This window comes from Camellia sinensis, chromosome 2, assembly GCF_055761805.1.
Source record: "Camellia sinensis isolate YWXY chromosome 2, ASM5576180v1, whole genome shotgun sequence".
Taxonomy (NCBI): domain Eukaryota; kingdom Viridiplantae; phylum Streptophyta; class Magnoliopsida; order Ericales; family Theaceae; genus Camellia; species Camellia sinensis.
In genome coordinates, this window is record NC_138962.1 from 57,191,414 (window position 1) to 57,215,810 (window position 24,397).

Here is a 24,397-nt window from a genome sequence, read left to right on the forward strand (position 1 = left end):
GAGGGCAACACCAACGTTAATATTGTCGGCACTTTCACTAGCCATAATAGGCCTATCCTCCAGGGTTAGATCAGGGGCCCATGGCACGTCGGGCTTCTTGGACGCCGAGGTCGTCGCAGACGATGACCTTGGCCTCTTTGATTGTGTGGACCCCGAGGGTTGGGTTCCAGCAGACCTCTTGGTGGAAGCAGAGGTTGATTTTTTGCTTTCTGCCAGCTGGGAGATAGGCAAAGCATCCTCAACATCGGCGTCAGTAGCCTTGGGCTTGGGCTGAGTGGGCTGAGCCTTTTTTACTCTCTTTGGCTTTGGTGGGAGCATCGCATGCGATGGTTCAGCATCAGCATCAGTTGGAAGGTCGGCAAGAAGATCTTGAACGACAGGCCTTGGACGAACCATCTCGGCAGTCTTTACAAGTCTTCGTCGACGTTTACGTTCTGGAATAGGTATTAAGTAGGGGGCCGAAGTGGATGGAAGATCGGCTGGGTCAGAGGTGGATCCTTGATCTGTTTGGGATGAAGACGCAGTTGCAGTAGTGGCAGTAGGAGGGGAAAGACTCTTTTTCTTCCTTTTCGGGACGTCGGGTAAAGTGGATTTATATGTTGGAATGAAGTTCAGCAACAGGGGAGCCTTGCGCTTATGGATTGGAAGACCAAGAAGCTTCTTTAAATCTGGACCAGGGAAGAAGGATTGACGGAAATTCTTTGGTGGTTGATAAAGATCTGCAGGACAAGAAAACAGACATTAGAAACAGACAAATTTTAAAGACTTAAATAAAAACAACTAAGCGTTGGCACTGGGCTCTTACCCTTGCCCTCTGTAATTGTTCGAGGAAGAGGGTAGAGGTGGACATCTTCATCTGGGCCAAATTCCCAATTTCCCGAAGCAATAAGAAAGTCATCCCCAGCCCCCTTGTTGGAGTCTGGGAGGTCGGCTACAATTTTGAACTCAGTAGACCTCGGCTTAAGGTAATAAACAAAGCCCCTATCCTTCAGGTTAAGGGGGCACATCGTATAACAGTACTGAAGGTCGGCCAGGGTGATCCTAAGATTCTCCTGCCTAGCTAAAGTTATAATACCGTTAATCACCCTGTAGGAGTTGATAGTAAGTTGCATGGGGTTCAGCCTGTAGAAATGAAGAACTTCGCGAAACAAGGGGTCAAGTGGAAGCCGAAGTCCACATTCGGTGAAAGCTACTATAGGAAAGGGCATCGTATGGTCTGTGGGCATAATGGTATCATTATCCCCAGCTAGCTTAAGATGAACATCGGCTGGGATAGAGAATTCCTGCCTAAAGTATTCGAGTTTTGTTGGGGTATTTACCCTATGCCTCCACATACCCATTATGTCGGTGTAAACAAAAAGGAGTGTGTTTCAGAAGATGGGCGTTCTAGAAGGATTGCAAAAACCTCGCCAAAGGCCTAGGAAATGACTGATAAGGCTTGTTTCAGTTTTTTCCTAAAATTTGAAGGTTCTACGCACAAATCCCAAGCCTAAGAACTATAAAGATCAAGATCGAAGGCACAGATCTGGGACAGATACAAAAAAGAGAAAACAAAGACGAAGTTTCAGATTCAAGAACAAAGATGGACTATCAGAAACACGAAGAATGCAAAGGGATAAAGGTCAAGAATTATGGCAAGAAAAATGTTGAAACAGTACAAATGTTCAAAATATGAGAGAAATCGAGCAACAAAAGCAGTAATGGTAAAAGCACATAAAGAGAATTAAGAATGAAAGGAAAGAATCTTACCAGAACAAATGAAGCCGGGGCAATAGTCGCCGAGCTCAGAAATCAGTTGTGACGGCAGAAAAAGCTTCGCAAAGAAAGAAGATTAACGACAGTTGCAGAAGAGAGATTGAAGCAATGGCAGATTCAAAGAAAAAAGGGCTTTCGGAGAGAGAATGAGCAAAAAATCAGAATGAAAAAGTGAAGGAAAAATAGAGACAAAGAAGAGTTTTGTCAAAAAATTTGAAACGGCGGCAAAATTAGGGCAATTATTACGCCTGGAGCAACACAGGCGTCAGACGGCGCAGACAAATGACAGACAGCTTTCAGGCGCGTCAGAGACACGCTCCAATGAAGACAAAACACGTGAAAAGGAACGGTTAGATATGCATGACAGCTCATGCGCGTAGGAAAGTACGTTCGAAACCTTGTTCTCCGAAGAGAACACGTCGGCTGGAAGAGGATTATCTCGGCTAAACAGTTTTTGAGCCATTACTCAGAAAAGAAATGTTGAAATGTCAAGATAGGCTCCATCACCTCAGAATGCCGAGGTAATAGAGCCTAGGGGGCAGTTGTGGGGATATATTTTCTGAATACCAACACGTGGCATGGTGACGCCGACGTGTCAGCCGAGGTGCCACGTGTCCTGGTCGTGACGCCGAGATGATCTCGGCGAGGCCGAGGTTAACTCCGAAGATATCGGAATCCGAGATAAACGAATAATGGACAAGAGTCCTAAGACGAAGAGGGGACTTAACCAAGATAAGGATAAAGCTCTTAGGGAGTTTATCTTTATCTCTTAAAGAGTCCAAAGAAAACACTAAATTGGAGTTCATAGAAGTCATACTTCTAGTAGGACTTGGATTGAGTATATTATAAAAGAGAGGCACCCCCGTGGGTCTAAGGTATGCAATTTATGCTTTGAGTATTAAGTTTTGCACTTGATTATCTTTGAGAGATATACTGACTTGATCGTCGGAGTGCCCCCGGGTGGAAGAACCACCGCCGGAGCCTTTTCTTTCTGTTTCAGGTTGCTGAATCCATCTATTCTGCCTGTGCTCTCCAGTTGATCACTAAGCAGGCAGTGTGGTCAGATTTTCACCCACACAACTAAGCTAACATTTTTTTGACAAAAGACAGATATGATAAAGAAATATTTAAATGTACATAAGAAAATATTATGAGCATTGAATTATTAACCTTAAAAGATCTAAAAATTGACTTTTCAAGATTTTTTTCATTTTTGGGAGGGAAAAAAAAAAAGTGTGGTTGAAGACTAAGTACTTGATTTAGGTGTATCATGTACAGACACTAAAAATTCTTGGTTCAAAACATCGGCATTACTAAAATTGGTTTTGTTCTATAAATTGGTTCAAAAATTTGTTTTATCCCTAATATTCAAACTATCTGAATGCCAACAATACAATTCTTTTAAACTGTGCTTGGATCATGAACTTTAATTATATTTCATTCATATTTTACTCATATTTTAAATTAAATGAAAAATGAATAAGGCAAAAATATAAAAAATGAAAAAATTTAAATTATACTTCATTTATATTTTATTCACTTTTTTTTCTTTTATCTTTCCAAATCTCTACCTAAATCCATGAATGAATAGCTTTAATAGATTTATACAAAAGAACTATTGTCTTTACTTCTTTTACACGGCGGGACATTATTTTTAGGGGAAAAAGAGACCAGAGAGAGAGAGAGAGAGAGAGAGATGAGACAATGGATTAATGGCAACAACAAAGATGAGAGAGATGGAGGGAAAAGAGACCATATAAAACATCTTAACCATGAACAACAACAAATAAAGCCAATCCCCAAAGATATCTGAATCGCACTTTTAAACACAATCAGACTCCAATCAAAATTGAGTGAATTCCTATAACAAAGCTAATTAATCCAAGAACTTGACACATTTCAATGAAGCATCTTCTGAAACATATCTTATTACTATTTTTTTGTAATTATTCACCGGTGTTAGTCAATATTGATGTGGAAACCAATACAATGGATACAAACAATAGTGAAACCAATAAAGGGTTGTTTTACCATAGGAAACAAAACCAATAGAAATAAAGGGCTGTTTTATTAGTGATTTTTTATTTATTTTTCCTATAGGAGGTTACCTTTGATTAAATCAATCTAATGGTCTAAATTTTGACAAAGGGTGAGTGGGTTATTTTCAGCCCTTAGATTAAATCAATCTAATGGTCTAAATTTTGACAAAGGGACAAAAGTTCCGTCCGAATTCAAAATTTGAACTGGTTTTGTGACGCCCCAATATTTAAGGACATCATAATAAGATTTAGAACTTAAAATTTAATTTTCTTAATTAAGAACTCCTCCTAATGTTGCCACCAAGTTTTACCAAAATCTATTAATTAATATCCCATAAATTAAAAGTTCTTAAGTTACAACTCCAAATAAACTTAAAACTTAGTCTTTGAAATATAAAAAAAAAAAAACACAAATAAAAAAGAATAAAACTAGGAAAATGGTTCACGGAATTTTAGGCATTCTTCAAGCTGACCAAGGCTGAATGTCGCCTTGCAAGGCTTCGATGCTTCCTTCGGTTTCTTCGATACTGGCATAAAACGCCAGGGTAATGGGAATGCCAATGAGCGATGAACTCAATAAGATATTATAACCCGAAAATACCCACCCCGATAATAATACTCACAAATAATAAATATTGTGTAATAACATAATAATAAGCAGCATTTAATAAGCATAACAGAAATGCCAACAGTTAAAATAATAACAATAGATAAATAACAAAAATGACAAACGGAAATAGTGATTCATCATAAGGAAAATGCACACTCTTCTTTTTAAAGTCACATAGATTTAGTTTAACAGGTAAGTTTAAGTAACTCCCCGTGGAGCACTATTTCCACTCAATCGCTAAGCAATGGTGTAATAACCCACATTCATGTCTTAGTCATGTTCATGTACATTTGCATGATTTTGTCTTGTTAAGCTTGCATTTGTAGACTTTGACTTGTTTTGCCTAAGTAAAGGTACCTGTCTTGTTTTGTGCTTATGTGATTCGCCTAAGTGTCGTATCATGACAAGCCTAAGTCATGTCAAGCCTAGGTCATGCCAAGCCTAGGTCATGTTAAGCCTAGGTCATGCCAAGCCTAGGTCATGTTAAGCCTAGGTCAAGTCAAGCCTAGGTCATGTCAAGCCTAAGTCATGTCAAGCCTAGGTCATGCCAAGCCTAGGTCATGTTAAGCCTAGGTCATGCCAAGCCTAGGTCATGTTAAGCCTAGGTCATGCCAAGCCTAGGTCATGTCAAGCCTAGGTCATGTTAAGCCTAGGTCATGCCAAGCCTAGGTCATGTTAAGCCTAAGTCATGCCAAGCCTAGAGCATGCCAAGCCTAGGATCATCTTAGAACGACTTTGGTGACCTCCACCATCACCTAGGCATATTGGCCGAGATGTCATAATCTAGGCCGAGGTGTGCATCACCTAGGCCGAGATGTGCATCATCTAGGCGTCCTAGATCCTTGATCCTTGCACTTGGTGATCTTGTTCCGGGACTGGAATGACCTAGACCGAGGTGTGGCACATCTAGGCCGAGGTGTGGCACAGCTAGGTCAAGTGTTATCCCTCCTAGCCGAGGTCATTGGAACCTTACTTGCCGAAGCCTATGTCCTTAGCCGAGATCATTACTTGCCGGAGTGCCCTTGCCATCTAGCTTGTTGAGTACACTTTGTCATAGTCTTGTCTTTTCACTCAGCCACCTTTTTGAAGAAGAACCAACCAACCGTTGCCACGTGTCCCAGCTGAGTGTTAAGTCAGCCGGCAGACCTAGAAATGTATCATTTGCTATATCCTTGTCTTAGAAGAGAGAGAAGCTCTAGGAAGAAGAAGAGGAATTCTAGAGAGAGGTAGATTTCCAAGCTTGATCCCTAGAGATCGAACCGTTAGATCCGTCTTTTAAGGTTAGATTCGTGATCTACTCTTCTTATTTTTTATGTTAATCTAATCGCATTGCATGATCTAGCATGTTTCATGAACCATGCATTGCTTTGAAGTTCGGTTTTAGAAAGAGAAAGTGATATTCATGTGTTCCTGAGGAAAAACCATGTTTTAATCCGAAAGTTTGTATCAATATGCATGTTTTCGTGTTTGTTTTCATATGATCTTCAAGTATGGGTACCAAGGTCCATGTTTTCGAACTCATAGCAGGAAATCCCAGATCTTGTAATAACAAGTTATGATTTTAGCATTCATGTTCTTCATGTTCTTCATGCTCATGTTCTTTAAGGAGGAAACCCAGATTTCTAGGCTTCATTTCCCTAGGTGTGATCACCGAGACCACTCTTGCCTAGATCACACACCTTGGTCTACCTTGCATGATCACTTACACGTTAGTTTATCTTGCATGCACACCTAGGTTAACCACTGCACACCTAGGCCGACCATGGTACACCCATGCCGGCACCTTGTAACACCTCGGCAGGCAGTTGCATACTGAAGCCTAGGTAACCACACCTCGGCCAAGAGGTGTGGGACCTCGGCCAAGACCTCTTGAGTTCACCCAGCTAGGTCGTTTTAGCTTAGATCATCTCTGTGCATCCATTCCAGGACCTGGTTGGTACCCAGCATGTTTTCCCTAGATGTTTTCCAGCATGTTTTCCCTAGATGTTTTCCAGCATGTTTTCCCTAGATCATTTACATTTATGTGAAGCTTGTTTTTAAGAGTGCATTCAATAGACTTTGCCACGTGTTTGTAGGACTTGGACCTTTGCCTTGATCCCGACGTCCCAAGAACTATGTGAGTGGTATTTTTAATAAAGTTATGTTGTAACGTTTTGATAAAGCTTTGCCTTGTTTTGATAAAAGTATTTGTTAAGCATGAATGATATCCCTATTTTATGTACCAAGTATAAACTCTGTTTTGGATGGCAATGTATCAAGTAAGCTTTTTTTGATGTCAATCTTTGAAAGTCCGTACGTGCCAGGGGACTTTAAGCATTTGTGGCACAAGTCCGTACGTGCCAGGGGACTTTAAGCATTTGTGGCACAAGTCCGTACGTGCTAAGGGACTATAAGCATTAGTAGCACACATGTGAAGTCCGTACGTGCCAGGGGACTCTAAGCTTTCGTGGCACCTTTGTTTGTTTTGAAAGACCAAGGTTTAATTGACGTTTTGTTTCAAGTCAAGCTAAGCTATGTTATGTATGGTTTTGACAAGGATATACTATGTATTGTTGTGAAAAGATCTCAGGAATCATTCATTTAACCCCTTTATTACTTATACCATTCACTGAGTATCCAAGCTCACCATCCCTATGTATATATGTAGGTAACAAGCAAGAAGTCGGCTACGCCGAGATGTGTGTTTTGCAAGATGTTTTGGATGCATGTTATGTCGGCAATATTTATGTCGGCAAACCTTGAGGCTTATGTATTTTGAATATGTCGGCTTGAAAAGCTTTTTAGTCAAGATGTAATATGCATTTTATTTTTCTTATATTCAAGTTGTAAAGCTATGTAAAGATGTATGCCATTTCATTTGACTTATGCACTGCTCTTATGGACCGCTTGTATTTTAGATTATTGCTTCCGCACTTGTGAGCCCCCTATATCTATACTCTGATTGTGTGTAAATTTTGGAAGTTGGCCTTCAGTAATCACGGATTACTGGCCATCACAACACCAAACTACTAGGGGCGGTTTGGGGTCGTGACAAATGGCCACGGGCAATTCTGACTCCCCCTCGGTCAAATATTCAAATGTTACTTACTGTAACTACCAATGATGCCCACGCACCAGGGTTATGTACCCGAGTCATGACATCATGGTCTGTCCCAAGGGAACGGTCTACGTTGTGACACCCGCACCACTAACCTTATATCTCTTGTACCGATAAGAGCCGAAATACTTTCCCGTGCCATGTTAGGGTTCACAACTCACTTGCGCAAAATTCTAAACCGGGCTCACCCCATCACTTTTAAATTTTAATGTATCTGTTCGATTCCGTGTCCCTTTACTTTGTCCAATTCACATTTTGATGCATGTACGAGTTTTAGTTTGAAAACTACAGTGACATAATGTTTAGATAGCACAACACAATCATGTATGACAACCAAAATAAATATGATAGAGTGTCTTAGGAATTATCACAAAATTTCTTAGGAATTCACACACTACTTCTTTCAGCACTGTATGTAAAAAAAAAAAAAATATGAAACCCATACCAAATGATGTTCAATCATTACGATATTTTAACTAGTGCTAATTCATTGAGTTAGGAAAATATTTCGAGAAGAATACCAGAGCTAAAAACGATTTTTAAAGGGAGAAATAAATTTTGGAAGAAAACTGGTTTTTCTGGGACAGTGAGTTATAGTACTTCCAGCACAGGTAATCTGTGTTGGAAAAATAAAAGCGGCCTCAAACAGTGTCAAAAGAAGGTATGGTTAGAACGGAATGTTAGATACTTGAGTTTAGAACATGTTTCCAGAAGGATTCGAAGATTGAAAATTGACGGAAGATGGTCAAATAATTTTTCTAAGAAAACTGGACAGATTCTGTCACATTTTGGAAAAATTGGCATTTCTCTCTCAATACTAAATAAAAAATTGTGAAACCAGTGGAGTTTGAAAGGTAACTTAAAAATATAACTTTTCCAAGTGGTCGTGCAGAAAAATACCATTTGTAGAGAAAATGGGGCCTGTTTGAAGTCACTGCTTCTGCTGTGTTGTAAACGACGCTTAGGGAAAATATTTGTTTCGGTAAGAAAATGGTGTCCAATGATTTTATAAAAATTTTACAGTGTATAACACCTATATATACTTCCAGTATACACAGATTTTTAACATCAATTATTTTCAATTTATTAGAGCCCTCTTTTCATCTGATAAAGTCTAAAACAGTGAGGAAGAATCTAAGTTTCAGGTAAAGGGAAGTCATTCTCATTTCATTTTACTCTCTTGCAAGATTATTTCAACAATGGAGAATATTGAACACATAAAAACAGTAAGAAGGAATATAAAATTATAACATAATGAAACCCTCATCCTATTCAAAATTTTAAGCATGTATGGTACTATTTGCTATATATGACTTAACCATGCTTAGTCTTGTATATATAAATTATATAAGTTAAGTTGGAGGTATCTAAGGGAGGATAGATGTGATGTATTCTTACCTCAATGAAGTAAAAAAAATTCCAAGTGTTGGGCCCTTCTTCCTCTCTCTTCTCTCCTTTCCCTCTTGCTTTCTCTCCCTCTCTTCTCTCTTTGTTTTGCTCAGTTACAAGTGTGTGTAATGAGGCTGAATAGTGCTCCTAATATAAGAGTTTGAGGGCCTAATTTGTTATTATTATTATTATTTTATTTTTACTTTACTTCTCTTTTTTGCTTAGGAACTATCATCTAAGCTTAGATGATAGCTTACAGTTTTTGCATGTCGTGGCTGCCTTAATCAAAGGCTTGGAATGCCATCTATGCATGCTTACTTCTCTAGAGAGGTTGAGTGTGAACTTGGGGAAAACAAGCATGCAAGCAAGGCAGCCTTGGTAAAAAAAAGTGGCAGTCAGCCACTTTTCTTGCAACTTAATCCTTTTTTTTTTTTTTTGAATTGAATTGAATTGAATTGAATTGAAATTGATGTCAATACAATATTAATATGTATATATAACTTTTTATTTATTTATTTACTTATTTAATATTATTATTTTCAACTGGATGGTTTTCTTCCTACTAAATTCTAACTAGCTTATTTACTATTAATTTAATCTATGTAGTTTTCACAACTGTATTTTGATACAGAAATTTAATCACAGTAAGATAAATAATTTTATTTAAAAGAATTTAATATTGATATTAATTATGGTGCTATTAACATTATAATTTAATAGTTTAATAATCACTATTGATTGACTTAATATTATTATTAATAAACTAATTAGTTGTCTAAAAATTCTGGTTCTTACAGTTTTGTTATATAGATTTTAACTAATTGATCAATCATAAGGAGCAAAGTCCCATCAATCAATTGTTGAAACTCATTGATTAAGTATAAAAAAATAAAAAATAAAAAATTGTAATTTGATTTTCTAAATTATTATATATATACTCTTATATATTTCCCACTTTCAACCCAATTTATAAAAAAATTTAACTGGAATATTAATTATGAAAAATGTGTATATTTTAAGTGAATGATAGTTATTGTGTTATTGTGCTTGCATCTATAAATGCAAAAATAACTCAAAATTATTTAGTAGTGCATGCTTACCATCTTGCACATGATCAGCATATGCGAATATAATAGATGAATAGTGATTCGGTAAAAAAATCAAAGACTTATGTTTCAAATACCAGGAAAAGTTAATGTAATTTACAATTTGTTTTTTTTTTTTTAAAAAAAAGAAAAATAATGGTAGGCCATCACATGCAACAATTTTTGATAAAATCAGACAATATAAAATCACATCCAAAGAACAAAATATCCTCACAATCCCAAGGGAAAAAAAAACCAATATAAAATCAGACAATTCAAGAAATGGGCATTGATAAGAATCGACAAACACAGTTCCAGATCTTCAATTTGCACAAACAAAATGATAAAATAATAATAATAGTTAAAAAGAAAAAAAAAAAGAAAAAAAAAAACAGGATGAATCAATGAATGAATAGAGAAATGGACCTGCAAATAGAACTAGCACGAACATCCATCCAAACAATGGCGTTATAAAGATGGAGACTAGTAGATTTGCTCGAAATGACCGTTGTTTCTCTCTGATTGGTGAGTTCAATTGCCTTAAGTCCACCGTCAACATTGTACCCATCCACAGTTGCTTTGTCAATTGCCTTGCTCATACAAATCCTCACTCTCTAGAATCTCCATCGGATCGTGATCTACCCATTTGCAGATTCACAAACAAAACAACAATAAAAAAAAAACAGAGTAATCACAGAGAGAGAAAGAGAGAGTTCTTCATACCCTGCTTGTGGGTAGAACTGAGTGAACTCGACCTGGTGAGATCCAAATGGGTGGGCATTCTTGTCATAGAGAATGAATCTGGTGCTAGTGGTTCCTTGATCGATTGACCCAATAAACACATTCTCTTTCGACATTTCTATTCTTCTCTTCCTCCTTCGAAAAGTGTTGTGTTGCGTCTCAAATTAACCAAAAAAAAAAAAAAAACAAAGCAAAATAGAGTTATGAAGACGGAGAGAGAGAGAGAGGGGGGGTGTGTTCAAAATTTGAAATCAGAAAGAAAGAGATGGAAGGAGTAAGTGTGTGAGAGAGAGGCATTTTCAGCCCTTAGATTGAATCAATCTAAAGGTCCACATTTTGACAAAGGGACAAAAGTCCCATCAGAATTCAAAAACTATCATTCCTTATTATATAGATTTTATACTATACAAATTTAATTTTAATCTCGCAATACTATTTGGAATAAATTTGAGATACTTAAAGTAAGATTCATAACATTTTTCTAGGATCAGTTGCCTTGTCTCCATAATTTCTTACCTCTCCGTACTTATTTTGTGGGTGTGAATCCGAACAATCATTTAGATTGTCCACCGGCAAGAGCAAAATGAAAATCCCCACCCCCCCCCCCCCCCTCCCCTCATTTTTGTTTCTCTCAATTATTTTGCCATTTATTTTTCTCTTCATTAAATCTTTTCAATTTCTTTTTGCCTCCATTAATTATTTCCATTTCTTTTGCCTCCATTAATTATTTCCTTTGTGGGTTTTCAACACTTTTCCAAGCTTCATTCGAAGCTATGGAACTCGGAACCTCATCATCATTGTGCAATTTTCCAACATTTGTAGAATTCAGGTGACTCTTTTCCAAAACCAAATATGGGTATTCTCCATCTTTGTTCTTTGGATCCAAAATTTCCAATGAAACCTCTCGAAAATCTCGCTCTAGCTCCATTAAACAAGCGCTTAGATCTGCACACTATCCTTAACAATTCTCTGTAAACATCTATCCAAAGTATCTAAATACTTGATGCAGACCAATTTCACAGCAGAACCAACACCAGAACCCAACCCTGAAAACCGATTCATACCCATCTCTCTCTCTCACTACGAAGTAGAACTTGAACAAATCATCTGATTTCTCATCTCCAAGCATTGGAGGCAAAGGCTTAAAACAATCACTCCCAGAGTTCTGTTTGAGTAAAATACACAAGAAATGATTGAACAAACAACGAAGCTTGTCTTCTTCAGCACTACCAACATAATCGTTACAAAACCTGTTTGTTTGAAGCTTTTGGAGGCTTTTGAATCGATTTAAAGCAGACCTATCAGCTATCTTTGACCATGGCTGGATTCTGGGAATTGTGCAGTTAACTGGATGATTGGGGGACAATCGGCCAGACTTCCAGCCAGTCGTCTGGCGAGTCCCACCCCCAACATTCATATATAGGCCAAGTTTGGCAACTCTTAAAAAATCTAAAAAGTCAAAAAGTCACTATCTTATTTAAATCACATCATCTTATTTAAGTCACATCACCTCTCTAACACATCACTTCAAACCCAACCCAAACTCAACCCATATTTCATAAAAAGTCAAAAAGTGCACTTATTTAGTCTTCCCAAACTTGGCCATAGTAAATTAATAAAAGTTGGTTCAGGTCCTCAGTTTGATAAAAAATTTGAGATGTTCTCAATTTAATACAAGTTTGATGAAATTATTAGAGATCAAAAAAGATTAATTTTTTATCAAATTTAAATTTAATGATAGATTTAGTTAAACTTTAGATTTAGCCGGCAAGCTTCGGTTTGGTGGCCGTTGGTTGGATGGGAATTTTGGGCAGTCCAGGGTGGGAAAACCGAGGTAGGTTCTTTCATTGGACTGATATTTGATTGGGCTGAGGAAATTGGGTAGGGGTAGGACAGCAGATTGGATCAGTGGTCGCTATAATTGGGCCGGCCATAACGCAAAATAAGACAATAAACTACACTTTCTACAAAGTAAACGGAATTAAATCGCATTAATTAATTAATTATTATTATTTTTTTAATCTTACAATTACCTTTCAAGAAAAGAAAAAAAAAAAAAACATCTGCTCAAATTATTATTACTTTCTTTGACCAAAAAATAAAAGCATTGCCCTTCAAATTAACTCATTTTTCTGACTACAATAATCATCTGTATTATACTAAGACCTCATTTGTCAATAAACTAAAATAACTAATAATAAAAAAATTATTATAAATTATCACATAACTCTCTTTAATTTTAGCCAAAATAAACAGAATTTTATACATGAAACAGGCGTCTTGTTAATTCTTTTCCTTGCATAGATTTTTGGCAGTGTATAGAACAACCATTTTTTTTGTTTTTTTCTTTTTTCAGGACAATCAACCATTTTTTCATATATTCCTCAATACACAAATTTGGTTCTTAAATGGGACAACTCGTTTCATTTCACACTGTAAATACTCCAAAAAAACATAAAACACTATTGTTATGTTTTTGTGGAAAACTGTTTCTGTGGAAGCGCCCTCCAACCAATGTCTCGACGATAGAACCCACCCTGCCAGTTTACTTCCTCGACAGCTTGGTAAGCTCTATCCCGGGCCTCTTGAAGGTCTATTCCCTTGGCAGTGACTCCAAGAATACGTCCTCCGATGGCAATGAAATTGCCATCTGAATCAAGTGCAGTACCGGCATGAAATATCTTAACAGACGGAGCGGCCTGCTCTGCTTCGTCAAGGTTTTGAATCACGCTTCCCTTCACATAGCTCTCAGGGTAGCCATTGCTTGCCATCACCACCACCATGGCAGAGCCCGGAGACCAGTTCAGAGACACTCCACTCAGTTCACCCTTGCAAGCTGCTAGTAAAACTTGTGCCAGATCAGATTCCAAACGGACCATCAACACCTGTGGATCATAAAAAGTCAATGTTTACTGAAAAGGTTGGATTAATTTATGTTATTATGACCAATAAGAACATGTAGACTGTTCTATTGAAGAGTAAATATGCCTATCCTACATGATGAACACAATGGAATTCTGTGTGCATTTTTTTTTTAAATGTAGACATGGTCACGTGGATGCACCCAAAAGACGGCCGCTACATGAAGCCTCAAAATTACAGCTGCATATCACTAACAGGCAATGGAATCATCATGCTCAAAATATCATTTTGAAAACATGGAGAAACAGACTGGATGGGCAATACGGGAGACCTGACCTATTTTTATTTGTTTCCCTCTTTACTGTTCAAAGAAGTTCTTCTCCATTCCATTTAGTTTCCCATGTCATTCGAAATACGTTAATCCTGTTAAAAGTACACAATCCTCGCCAACCCTTCTACACTAACCCTTTCCTAACAAAAGAAAGAAATAAAGAAATCTTTTATGCTTGGAAAACGGCAAATGAGTAATAAATTAATATCCACGATGACCACAGTCCACCTCAACATAATTTAGTGATGCGGGGTCAAATATGCCATGACAATATCTATGCTTAACTCAAAAACTGGCCATCAAATATATATGTCTACCAAAATATGGTCCATTCCATAGACTCAAATGTTGTTCAATCATGATTCTCTTGATGGTGATGGTAGTTTTCTTATTATAAAGGTAGTGGCAGGGATTTTATTGTTGAAGAGAAAGTGGTTAAAGGCGGTGGTGGGTCATTTTGTAGAGACTGAAAACAGTAAGAGAAGGAAGGGGAGGTGGCGGTGGCGGTTGTTTTGCTATAGACAGAATGTTGTTGTTGGTGGGAGGTAACTCTGTAGATGGAAGAGTAGGTATAGGTGGAGGAGGAGGGGGAAGTGGTGGTAGTTATACCTCACAGAAAGAAAATGGGTGGTTGTGGTGGTTTTTTACTTGAGAGAGAGTGTTATATAGAAAGAACACAAATTAAGTGGTTGGATTGCTAAATTTAGTTAATGAGGATGGAAAAATGCATTTATACAAGGGTAAAAAGGTATTTTACTATATATTTAGTTGATATATTTGGTTTTGATTGTCACAATTGAAACTAGAGAGACCACAGTGGGTTCAGGGGCGAAGTTTAAGAGTGCTAAGTATAATTTACCCAAATTAAATGAAGAAAATTCAAGGAAATGTTCTTGAAGTTGGATGATGATCAAAGCAAACAATACTCTTCCTATATGAACAACAAACACGGCCCAATAAACTATAAGTGTACACATGTATGAGAACTAAGACTTGTGGGAAATAATGAATGCCAACTAATGCAGATTCAATCCTACACAAGTGTCAAACAAGTAGGCAACAGGTCATCAGCATTTTTTAAATCACAATACTATTATAAATGGAATGTCATTTAACTATAGACTACAGTTTACTCACTTGGCACTCTGGATCTCCAAAGCGAACGTTGTACTCTATTAGCTTGGGCAATCCAGACTTCTTTTCAATCATGAGTCCAGCATAGAGAACCCCAACAAATTTGCACCCCTCTTCAGACATTCCTTTTACAGTAGGAAGAATTATAGATTCCATGACCAAAGACTCGAGTTCTTTTGTTAAGATAGGCGCTGGAGAGTATGCTCCCATTCCACCAGTATTAGGCCCCGTGTCACCATCTCCCACTCGTTTATGGTCCTGAGCAGATTCTAAAGGAATTGCATTCTCTCCATCGACCAGAGCAAAGAACGATGCCTCCTCACCCTCCAAAAACTCCTCAACAATGACACGGCAACCAGCAGATCCAAAAACACCCTTTACAAGCATTGAGTCGACAGCTTCAAAAGCCTCCTCTAACGTCATAGCAACAATAACTCCTTTTCCAGCAGCCAATCCATCTGCCTTGACGACTATAGGTGCACCTTGCTCTTTTATGTACTTCTTTGCAGCAAATGGATCCATAAAAGTTTGATACTGCACCACATCAATCAAAGCGAATGTAAAAGAATTTTCCAGTCTATACAGACAAATCACAATCATGTTGAAGTAAAATCCTGTATATTGTCAAAACAAAATGTTGCCACCTACAGCTGGCAACATGGGTGATTCAGTAGATACTGGGATCATTTGTTACTATCCAATAATAATCAACCCCTTTTCCAATGTTAGATAGCAAATTTCAACACCATAATGATAATGGATCATTCTTGTCTTCTATTTTCATACAAAATGAATAAAATTCTGGCATCCGCATACTAGACAAAGTAGTGTGACTATTGAAGGTAAATCATGCTTGATTAAACTTTTATAAGAAAGACAAAGAAAGGAAGGAAACAATATCTTCTATTTTGCTTTAAGATTAAAATGGGGGGCAACCTTAGCAGTGGGAATTCCATATTTGTCACACAAATTCTTCATGAAATTCTTGGAACCTTCCAAAGCAGCAGCCTCTGATGAAGGGCCAAAAGTAGGAATTCCAGCCTTCCCTAGGTCATTTGCAAGACCTGCAACAAGAGGAGCTTCTGGTCCAATCACAACCAATCCTACACCCCATTTTTGACAAAAGGAAATCACAGCCAAGCTATCAGAGGTGTCAAGGTTGGAAATACAAGTGGCATCCCCTGAGCTGGAAATCCCAGCATTTCCTGGTGCACAAAAGACAGCATCGCAAGAGGGAGACCTCTTCAAGGAATAACAAAGTGCATGTTCCCTTCCCCCTCCACCAATGACCAACACAACCATCCTTTCTTCTGCAAAAACCAATTTTAAAGAGATGGATAAGTAAATGGAAAGACATGGCAAAGTAGCTAAGCCATCATTAGTAAATTGTGCACCCTTATTCTCAGAGAGAGAGAGAGAGAGAGAGAGAGAAGGAACACAATGCAGTTAACTGTAGATTGATTACTAATAAAAACAGTCACAAAGATAAACAAGAAATGGAAAGCATATATTATGTATACATACACAACTCTAGCACAACAGACATTCTGATCTAATCTATTGTTTTCAAAAGATGCATCTTTAGCTATGTTTTGTAGCCAAAACTTGCTTCTTATAATTTTAACAAACAACTTCAAAGTTTCTCCATTTGGGGATTTCATATTTTCACTAGTTTCCAATCTTCTTCATGCATTTCATATTTATAATTATAAAAAAAAAAAAAAGCACCAAAAATTCTTGACCAAAATGCATTTTCTAGGGGAGTCAAATTCCAAGCCATAAATTCAAGAGTCCTTGACATTTTCCACTCATCATCAACATAACTAATAAAATAGAAAAAATTACTCCCTTACTAATAAAAATTATTAATAATAATAAAAAACAACTCCAGCAAAAACATACTGACCCCCCAAAAAAACTAATAACGCGGAGAAAATGGGTCTAAATTAATATGTTTTGTTTGGTTTCTAACAAAATGAAGGAAAAATAGGGAACAATAAGCATTAACAATACTTAAATAATCTCTCTTAGTTATGCTTTGATTTTATTTACTTTGCTAGAGAGAATTGTTTGGGTTTGTTCTTACCAGGCATACCGTTATCTAAAGAAATGCTGCTGAAGACAGTAGAGAAGCATCGCAAGCGGTTGAAGAGTTGAGAATCCCTAGGACCATGAGGATTCACAGAGCTCGAATTAAGTGGCTTCACATAGAAAAGTGACGATGAATTTCTGAAGTCGCAGCACCGGTGAATGCCCCAGAACGGCCTTGATGAACGGTGGTGATGACTGCCAAAAAATTTCACTGAAGTTCTGTTATACGAAATGCAAGCCATAGTATTTGTTTGCCCAGAAATTATTCGATCAAAAGGCCTGGAAAAAAGAAAGTTTAAAAAAAATAAACCAGTGTAATCTCACAGCAAGTACTGACTCTTTGTTGTTTCTAAAGTTCTAAATAAAGATTGAAACTTGCAGTAACTACACCAAAAACATAAAACAAAATTACATCAATTCTACATAATTCATTCAACTAGCAATAGAAACAAAACCCCTAATTAATACACCAATCACACAACCCTTAATTTTTTCACCACATTACACTCATGTTAAAACAATAGAAACAAAAACCTAACTTCATAAACAAAACAATATATATATACATATTACCTAATGCACGTCCAGAATACAGAAAAGAAAACAAATTTTCGCAATTGCATTGCATACAAGGAATCAAATTTCGTCAGGAAAGTAGACACTTACAAAGTTTTGGCCCCTGATCGATCAGTTCAGCTGTATCTTCTAATGACTCGCTTCTCCAGATCAGATACAGTTCTTAGACAGAAAGAGAAAGACGCGAAGATAGAGGAGGAACTCCAAACACACACACACACACACACACAAACTCCAAGAGAGAAGATGTTGCAGGAGAGGAGCACCCGTGTACGGAGGAGGCGCCGCCGCCGAGGGCCGTGAGGGTTTCGAACATAAATCAGTGGAAATTAACTTGTTCACACTTTTCAGATTTTTTTTTCCCTATTTTTTTGTTTTTATTAAAATTTTTAAATATTTTAAATAATTTTTTTAAATTTTAGATTCACCTTGTAGTTGTTTGGCATGTGCTAAACTAGCACATGTCATTTTAGCACATCATCTTATTTGAGTCGTTGTTTGGCATGTGCTAAACTAACACATGTCATTTTAGCACATCATCTTATTTGAGTCACAATTATCTTATTTAAGTTACATCATTTCTTATTTGAGTCACATCATTTCTTTACAATATCACTTTAAACCCATTCTATACTTCACATGTTTTCATAAAAAGTTAAAAAATATATTAATTTAGCACTTCCCAAACAATCCCTAATATAAATACATATAAAAAGTATAATTTTGTAAAAAAAATCTTTTAAAAATTCACTAAATATAAAAAATACTAAAATTTAGTATATTTTTCATATTTTTTTGTATTTATTAATTTTTTTGAATATTTTTCACAATTTTTTTAACTTTTTAGATACTTAAAGTGCATCTAAATTTTTTTTTAAAAATGCTTAAAATTTAAAAAATATTCACTAAAAAAACACAAAAAATAAAAAACTCAATTTTTAAAAAACTTAATCTAAAAAACTCAAACTAAATACGCTGAATGAGATTTATGTTTATGAATTTGTCTGCAAATTCGGCATAACTGAGATTTATGTTTCACATGTAGGGATAATAACCTGCCTATTATCTCATTTCTCCATACTAAGGCCTCTTTTGTAATTAAATTAAAAATCAATTTTTTAATTTTTTTATCACATTATTTTTCTATTTTTTTATTTTTTTTTAAAAAAAAAAAGTTAAAAGATTAACTTTTAACCTACTTTTTAAAATGTCTTTAAAAAAAAGTTTCAATCTATACGTGTACAAATTATCTGTATCGCTTGCTTATTTTGAAAAGTGTTTTTGAAAAACTAAAAATAAGCAAAGTAAACGAGATTTAGGTTTATGGATTTGTCTGCAAATTCGGCATAACTGAGATTTATGTTTCACATGTACAGATAATAACCTACTTATTATCTCATTTCTCCATTTTGTAATTAAGGCCAAGTTTGGCATGATTGAAAAAAAACAAAAAGTCACTATCCTATTTAAGTCACATCATCTTATTTAAGTCACATCACCTCTCTAACACATCACTTCAAACCCAACCCAAACCCAACTCATATTTCATAAAAAGTCAAAAAGTGCACTTATTTAGTCTTCCTAAACTAGGCATTAAAAATTGATTTTTTTATTTTTTTTATCACATTATCTCATATTGGTATGTGGACATTTGTTGAGGCATTTTTCTCTAGATGCCAAGAACATAAATGATGTCTATAGTTTGGAATAACTCTTTTGATTGCCTGACGTATTGGCCCATCACCATCTGTTACAACGGAGATGGGTCTTTTACCATCTATGGCCTCCATTAACATTTCCAACACCCACGTGTATGTCTCCATTGTCTCATCAGGCAACATAGCACATTCGAATATAGTTGTCATAAAATGGTTACTCACGCCAGCTAGAATTACAAATGGCTTCTTATATGCATTTGTACGATAAGTTGTATCAAATACCAATACATCACCAAATGTAGCATAATCCATTCCAGACTTACAATCTGCCCAGAAAATCTTGTCCAACCGGTTGTCCTTATCAACGTTGTATTTGAAAAAAAATAATGGATCTGCATCTAATTTAGTTGATAAGTATCCTAACGCACCCTCTGCATCCCCTTCTGCGAGTTGTACTTTGCGCTCAGCTTGGAATTGATTGTGAAAATCTCTGTGAATGAAGCCCACCTTCTCATAACCCCCTGACTGGTGAATCATAAAATCCATGATCTGACTCGTTTTCATACCCACATTGCGCATGGCCTTTGCTTGAGCTTGGTCTGCACTTGTTACAAACCTATGCGACCAAAGAAAAGAGACGTTGTGTGGTGCTGCCAAGGGATGGTTGTGTTCCCCTACAAAGTGGGTCACAACATATTTCCTAACTGTCTTGTCGTAACGCACGCGAAATGTGGCACTACAAAAAAGTCTAGTTTCGGCCCTAGGAGTTCTTACCCGTTCCACACGTTGCAAGTATTTCTTTTCTTTTACACCTTCCCTTGAACAAACCCATTTCCTACTCTCTACAAATTTGTTGTCTCCACTAATTCTTTTCTACTTCTTCGTACGCTAAAACCGATGACCTTAGCGTATGCATTGTAGAAAGTATAAGCATCATCCTCTGAATTGAATTCCATTTGCAACACATCTTCCTTAGTAAGCATTCATAAACTATCATAGGTTTGGAAAGCTAACCCTTCTTTCATATCAACAACATCATCCTTGCCATCCGGAGCAAATTGATCATCAATTTCAGTATTGACCTCTTTATGCCTACTACTTTCAGGTTCATCCATCATATATACACTCGTAAGTACCCTATTAGCAATTAAAACGAAACAAATCAACTAAAAAACACACCTGCCATTGCGCTGCTATAAATTAAATCTTCGGAGCAAATAAATTAGCACACCTGCCAGTGCCTTGCAATCAATTAAAAAAAAAAAATTCGAACATGTTTGCAAGCACCCTACTATCAACTAAAACCAAACAAAAAACAAAAAAAGCACACCCGCCAATACTGTGCTATCAATTATTAATTCTTTAAAGAAATGAACAAATAAGCACACCAGCCAGTGCTCTGCTATCAATTACACGCCAATAATAAAAAAGCACACCTGTAAGTACCCTATTATCAATTAAAATAAAATTAATTAATTAAAAAGCACACCTGCTAGTGCCCTGTTATAAATTAAAATCATACAAATAAATAAAATAGCACACTCGCCAATGTCCTGCTATTCATTAAAATCAAATAAATAAATAAGCACACCAGCCATTACCCTGCTATCAATTCAAAGCAAATAAATTAAAAAACACAAAATCAATTACCCTACTATAAATTAAAATGAAACAAATAAATAAAATAGCACACCCGCTAGTGCCCTGCTATTCATTAAAATCAAACAAGTAAATACACACACCCGCCAGTGCCCTGCTATAAATTCAAATAAAATAAATTCAAAAACACAGAAGCAAGTACCCTACTATCAATTAAAATGAAACAAATAAATAAAGTAGCACACCCACCAGTGCCCTGCTATTCATTAAAATCAAACAAATAAATAAGCACACCAGCCAGTGCCCTACTACCAATTCAAAGCAAAAAAATTCAAAAACACAAAAGCAAGTACCCTAATATCAATTAAAATGAAACAAATAAATAAAATAGCACACCCGCCAGTGCCCTGCTATTAATTAAAAACAAATAAATAAATAAGCACACCCGCCAGTGCTCTACTATCAATTTAAAGCAAATAAATTAAAAAAACATAGAACGAAGTACCCTAATATCAATTAAAATGAAACCAATAAATAAAATAGCACACCCGCCAGTGCCTTGCTATTAATTAAAAGCAAATAAATTAAAAAGCAGACCTGCTAATGCAACCGCTACGGAGGAAGGAATGGAGGAGGTATAGGTTTACTTCTACGTTAAGATGGAGAAATTGAGAACCTATGACAAACAAAAACAGAACATCGAAATAGAGTTAGTAAAGAAGACAATACTTAAGGAAAGTAATGATTATGGCGAGAAAAGAAAGAATCTATGTACGAAAAATATTATTTTGCACATCTTTTCACATTAACAAACTGCATAAGCAATAACAGAGATGAAAGTCTTTTACCTTTGTTCAAAGTATGAATAACCATTACATAAATAAACACTTACACAAATGTACCACAACCAACCGTTTGACTACTTCAAACAAAAATTAAATAAAAATATCTACAAAAAAGGATTATTTGATTGGATGAACTATTGGATTATTTGGTAGATCATTTTTTGGTTAATTTCCTAGTATTTCCTATGTCACAGGTAAAGCTGAGTAGCTTCTAAATCGATGGACTATTGAATTGTTTTTCTGAAAACTTCGTATCCGGCCTATTGAATTATTGGACTATTGGATTTGGATTATTGTTATTGGATTTTCTAATCTTGATAGAACCTTAATGTTGTGCTTCAATCATGTATATGCGTAGAGATTTGAAAAGGAAGTGGAAAATGTGAGTGGAATGTCAATGAACTATAATTACATTCGACACACATTTTCCATTTCCTTTTCCAAATCCATAGCTAAATCCATGATCCAAACATAACATTAAGGACATATGATGGTTTCAGTGTCATAGAAAGCAAAGCACGTTCACATAATTTTCTTCTCCTTGTGTGCTAGTTTATTTTTTTCCAAAACAATTTAAAATAAAATAAAATAAATATGGGAGTGTATTTTCCAAATGTTTTGAGCAAGCTTCAGTCCATATGTCATAGTTACATGAAGTTATATATCATAAAGTGAGTAATTACAAATGATAGCAACTATGAATTTGGTTATAATTCTTGATTAATTATAAACAACAGCAACTAGGACTCACTTTGCTAATTTAATATAAGGATTTTTTTGGTTAAGTGGGGAAAGAAATAATTTTTCAAAAACACACTCGTTCGTGTGGTTGGTAGACAGCATTAAGGTGTGAATAAGAAACTCGCGTGTGTTTTGGTCTTTATGGTCTTCAAGTTCATATTCACTGTTTAGGGTGAATATATATTTTCACGACTTTCACCATCTAATATTGACAAACAATCTTGGAGATTTTGCATGATAGAAGATAAGTTGGAAGTCTTTGTCAAAGAACAACGTAAACAGATATAACAAAATTTGAATTTGAATTTGAATTTGAATTTGAATATACATTCTTCACCATCATAGCAATTACAAGCTTGCTTTTCTACCCAAGATGAACTATAAAAGCCGACATCAGTAGTTTAGCGGTATAGGGTTAGACCCTGAGATGACCTGTAAACCTAGACATCTTAGTTTGACTCCCATTAGTGTCTCTCGGGCTTAACCTATACTTGTGGTTTACCAATGATTGCAGGTATCAAAAGTTCACCCCATAAGGGTGGGTCAAATGTGGCCCTGCCTTTCAATTGCTTTGTCTAAATCTTAGTGTTGAAAAAATGGACCATCATATCAGAAACCACCCTATGAATAAATGGAATTTAACTCAAAATGCACTTCAAATACCTTAAAAATGGTTAAATAAGTTGCATGGGATATAACACGGAACTAGATTTTTTTTATTTTCTCACCTATTATACAGATTTAAACTTTATATAATTTGAATCATACTCAATAAATTTAATCTGTATGTTTTAAATTTTAATTTTTTTTCCTTTCTGAGGGCTGGTTTGGGGTAACCTGAATCAGCCAAAAAGTCAAAAAGTTACTCCAAAATCCAAAAAGATATCACTATTCATCTAAAAAAAAAAATTAAAAAATTAATTTCTTTCAAAACAGGTACACACGGAATTGACAAATAGTCACCGGCTGTGTGCGGCAGTGCAGAACAAAAGAAATGATTGGGTGTGATTTTTATACACACCGTTGTTCGTCCCATGGGGCCATCACGGGTCCCGTTTTAATAATCTGAACCGTTCAATATGTAGAAATCGTCGAGTAATATATGTCTACCAAAAATCACATTAATCGGATATCGATAACTATATGATCAAATCAGTTATGTACAACAAATGGATGGTGTTATAATTAATGATTGAAAAATAAATAAATCTAATCAGATAGCTATCGATATCCGATTAACATGATTTTTTGAAAGTACATAGTGTTCGACGAGTTACACACATTGAACGGTTCAGATTATTAAAATGGGACCCGTGATGACCCCCACGGGCCAAACAAAACCGTCCAATGCTTTGTACAAAAATTAGCCAATAATTTCCAACCCCAATACACGGCTGCATTGTGTACGGCTGGGGTCCACCACTCTCTAATCATCTCTTACACATTTTTTTTATACAATTTTTTAATACACATTTTTTCATAAAAATCCAAAAAGTTAACCCAAACCTCCATATTTTTTTCTCAACTTTTTTAGTCCAAAAAGACAAAAAGTGCACTTTTTTAGAACACCCAAAACCAGCCCTGAATATAACATTGATGGGATCCAATGTGGTTGATGAGGGAGGATATTTCTTGAACAAGAAATGATTTTGGGATGCATATAGGATCCACGTATGGTTTCACTAAAAAGAGCTACCAGGTGCACAAACCCTTTGGTGGTTTTGCACTCAATACCACCAAAGATATTGGCATAGCTGGAGGAGCCATATGAAAAAGCAATATTTATCACAGCTAAGAGTGAAACCCACATGCATTTGAGCTTATTTGGGTAATAAAAAACATTA

At 36.0% G+C, this 24,397-nt stretch overlaps 2 protein-coding genes across 3 annotated transcripts; both read right to left on the reverse strand.

The window, feature by feature from the left end:
• Positions 1-12,996: 12,996 nt before the first annotated feature.
• Positions 12,997-20,408, reverse strand: PUR2 (Glycinamide ribonucleotide (GAR) synthetase). Of its 2 annotated transcripts, none has more exons than XM_028248073.2 (5): positions 17,801-20,408; positions 17,130-17,413; positions 15,980-16,353; positions 15,047-15,577; positions 12,997-13,601 (listed from the first exon to the last, which is right to left on the reverse strand). In XM_028248073.2, exons 2-5 carry the CDS (start codon positions 17,374-17,376, stop codon positions 13,185-13,187), a joined length of 1,569 nt encoding a protein of 522 aa, XP_028103874.2. In that variant the 5' UTR covers positions 17,377-17,413; positions 17,801-20,408; the 3' UTR covers positions 12,997-13,184. The 2 variants fall into 2 exon arrangements, with proteins under 2 accessions (XP_028103874.2, XP_028103880.2); XM_028248079.2 differs by having other exon boundaries at positions 17,130-17,329; positions 17,801-18,069.
• On the reverse strand, positions 19,342-19,914 carry LOC114303602 (protein FAR1-RELATED SEQUENCE 5-like). Its single transcript, XM_028248741.1, has one exon. It carries the CDS (start codon positions 19,912-19,914, stop codon positions 19,342-19,344), a length of 573 nt encoding a protein of 190 aa, XP_028104542.1.
• Positions 20,409-24,397: the final 3,989 nt, after the last annotated feature.

Excerpts from the sequence above, each read along its gene's own strand:
- LOC114303602 (XM_028248741.1), bottom strand. The coding sequence starts at position 19,914 with ATGGATTTTATGATTCACCAGTCAGGGGGTTATGAGAAGGTGGGCTTC.
- PUR2 (XM_028248073.2), bottom strand. The coding sequence starts at position 17,376 with ATGGCTTGCATTTCGTATAACAGAACTTCAGTGAAATTTTTTGGCAGT. Across the intron at positions 15,578-15,979 it reads ATGGAATTCCCACTGCTAAG|TATCAAACTTTTATGGATCC; the intron begins GTTGCCCCCCAT and ends GATGTGGTGCAG. Across the intron at positions 13,602-15,046 it reads TTGGAGATCCAGAGTGCCAA|GTGTTGATGGTCCGTTTGGA; the intron begins GTGAGTAAACTG and ends TATGATCCACAG.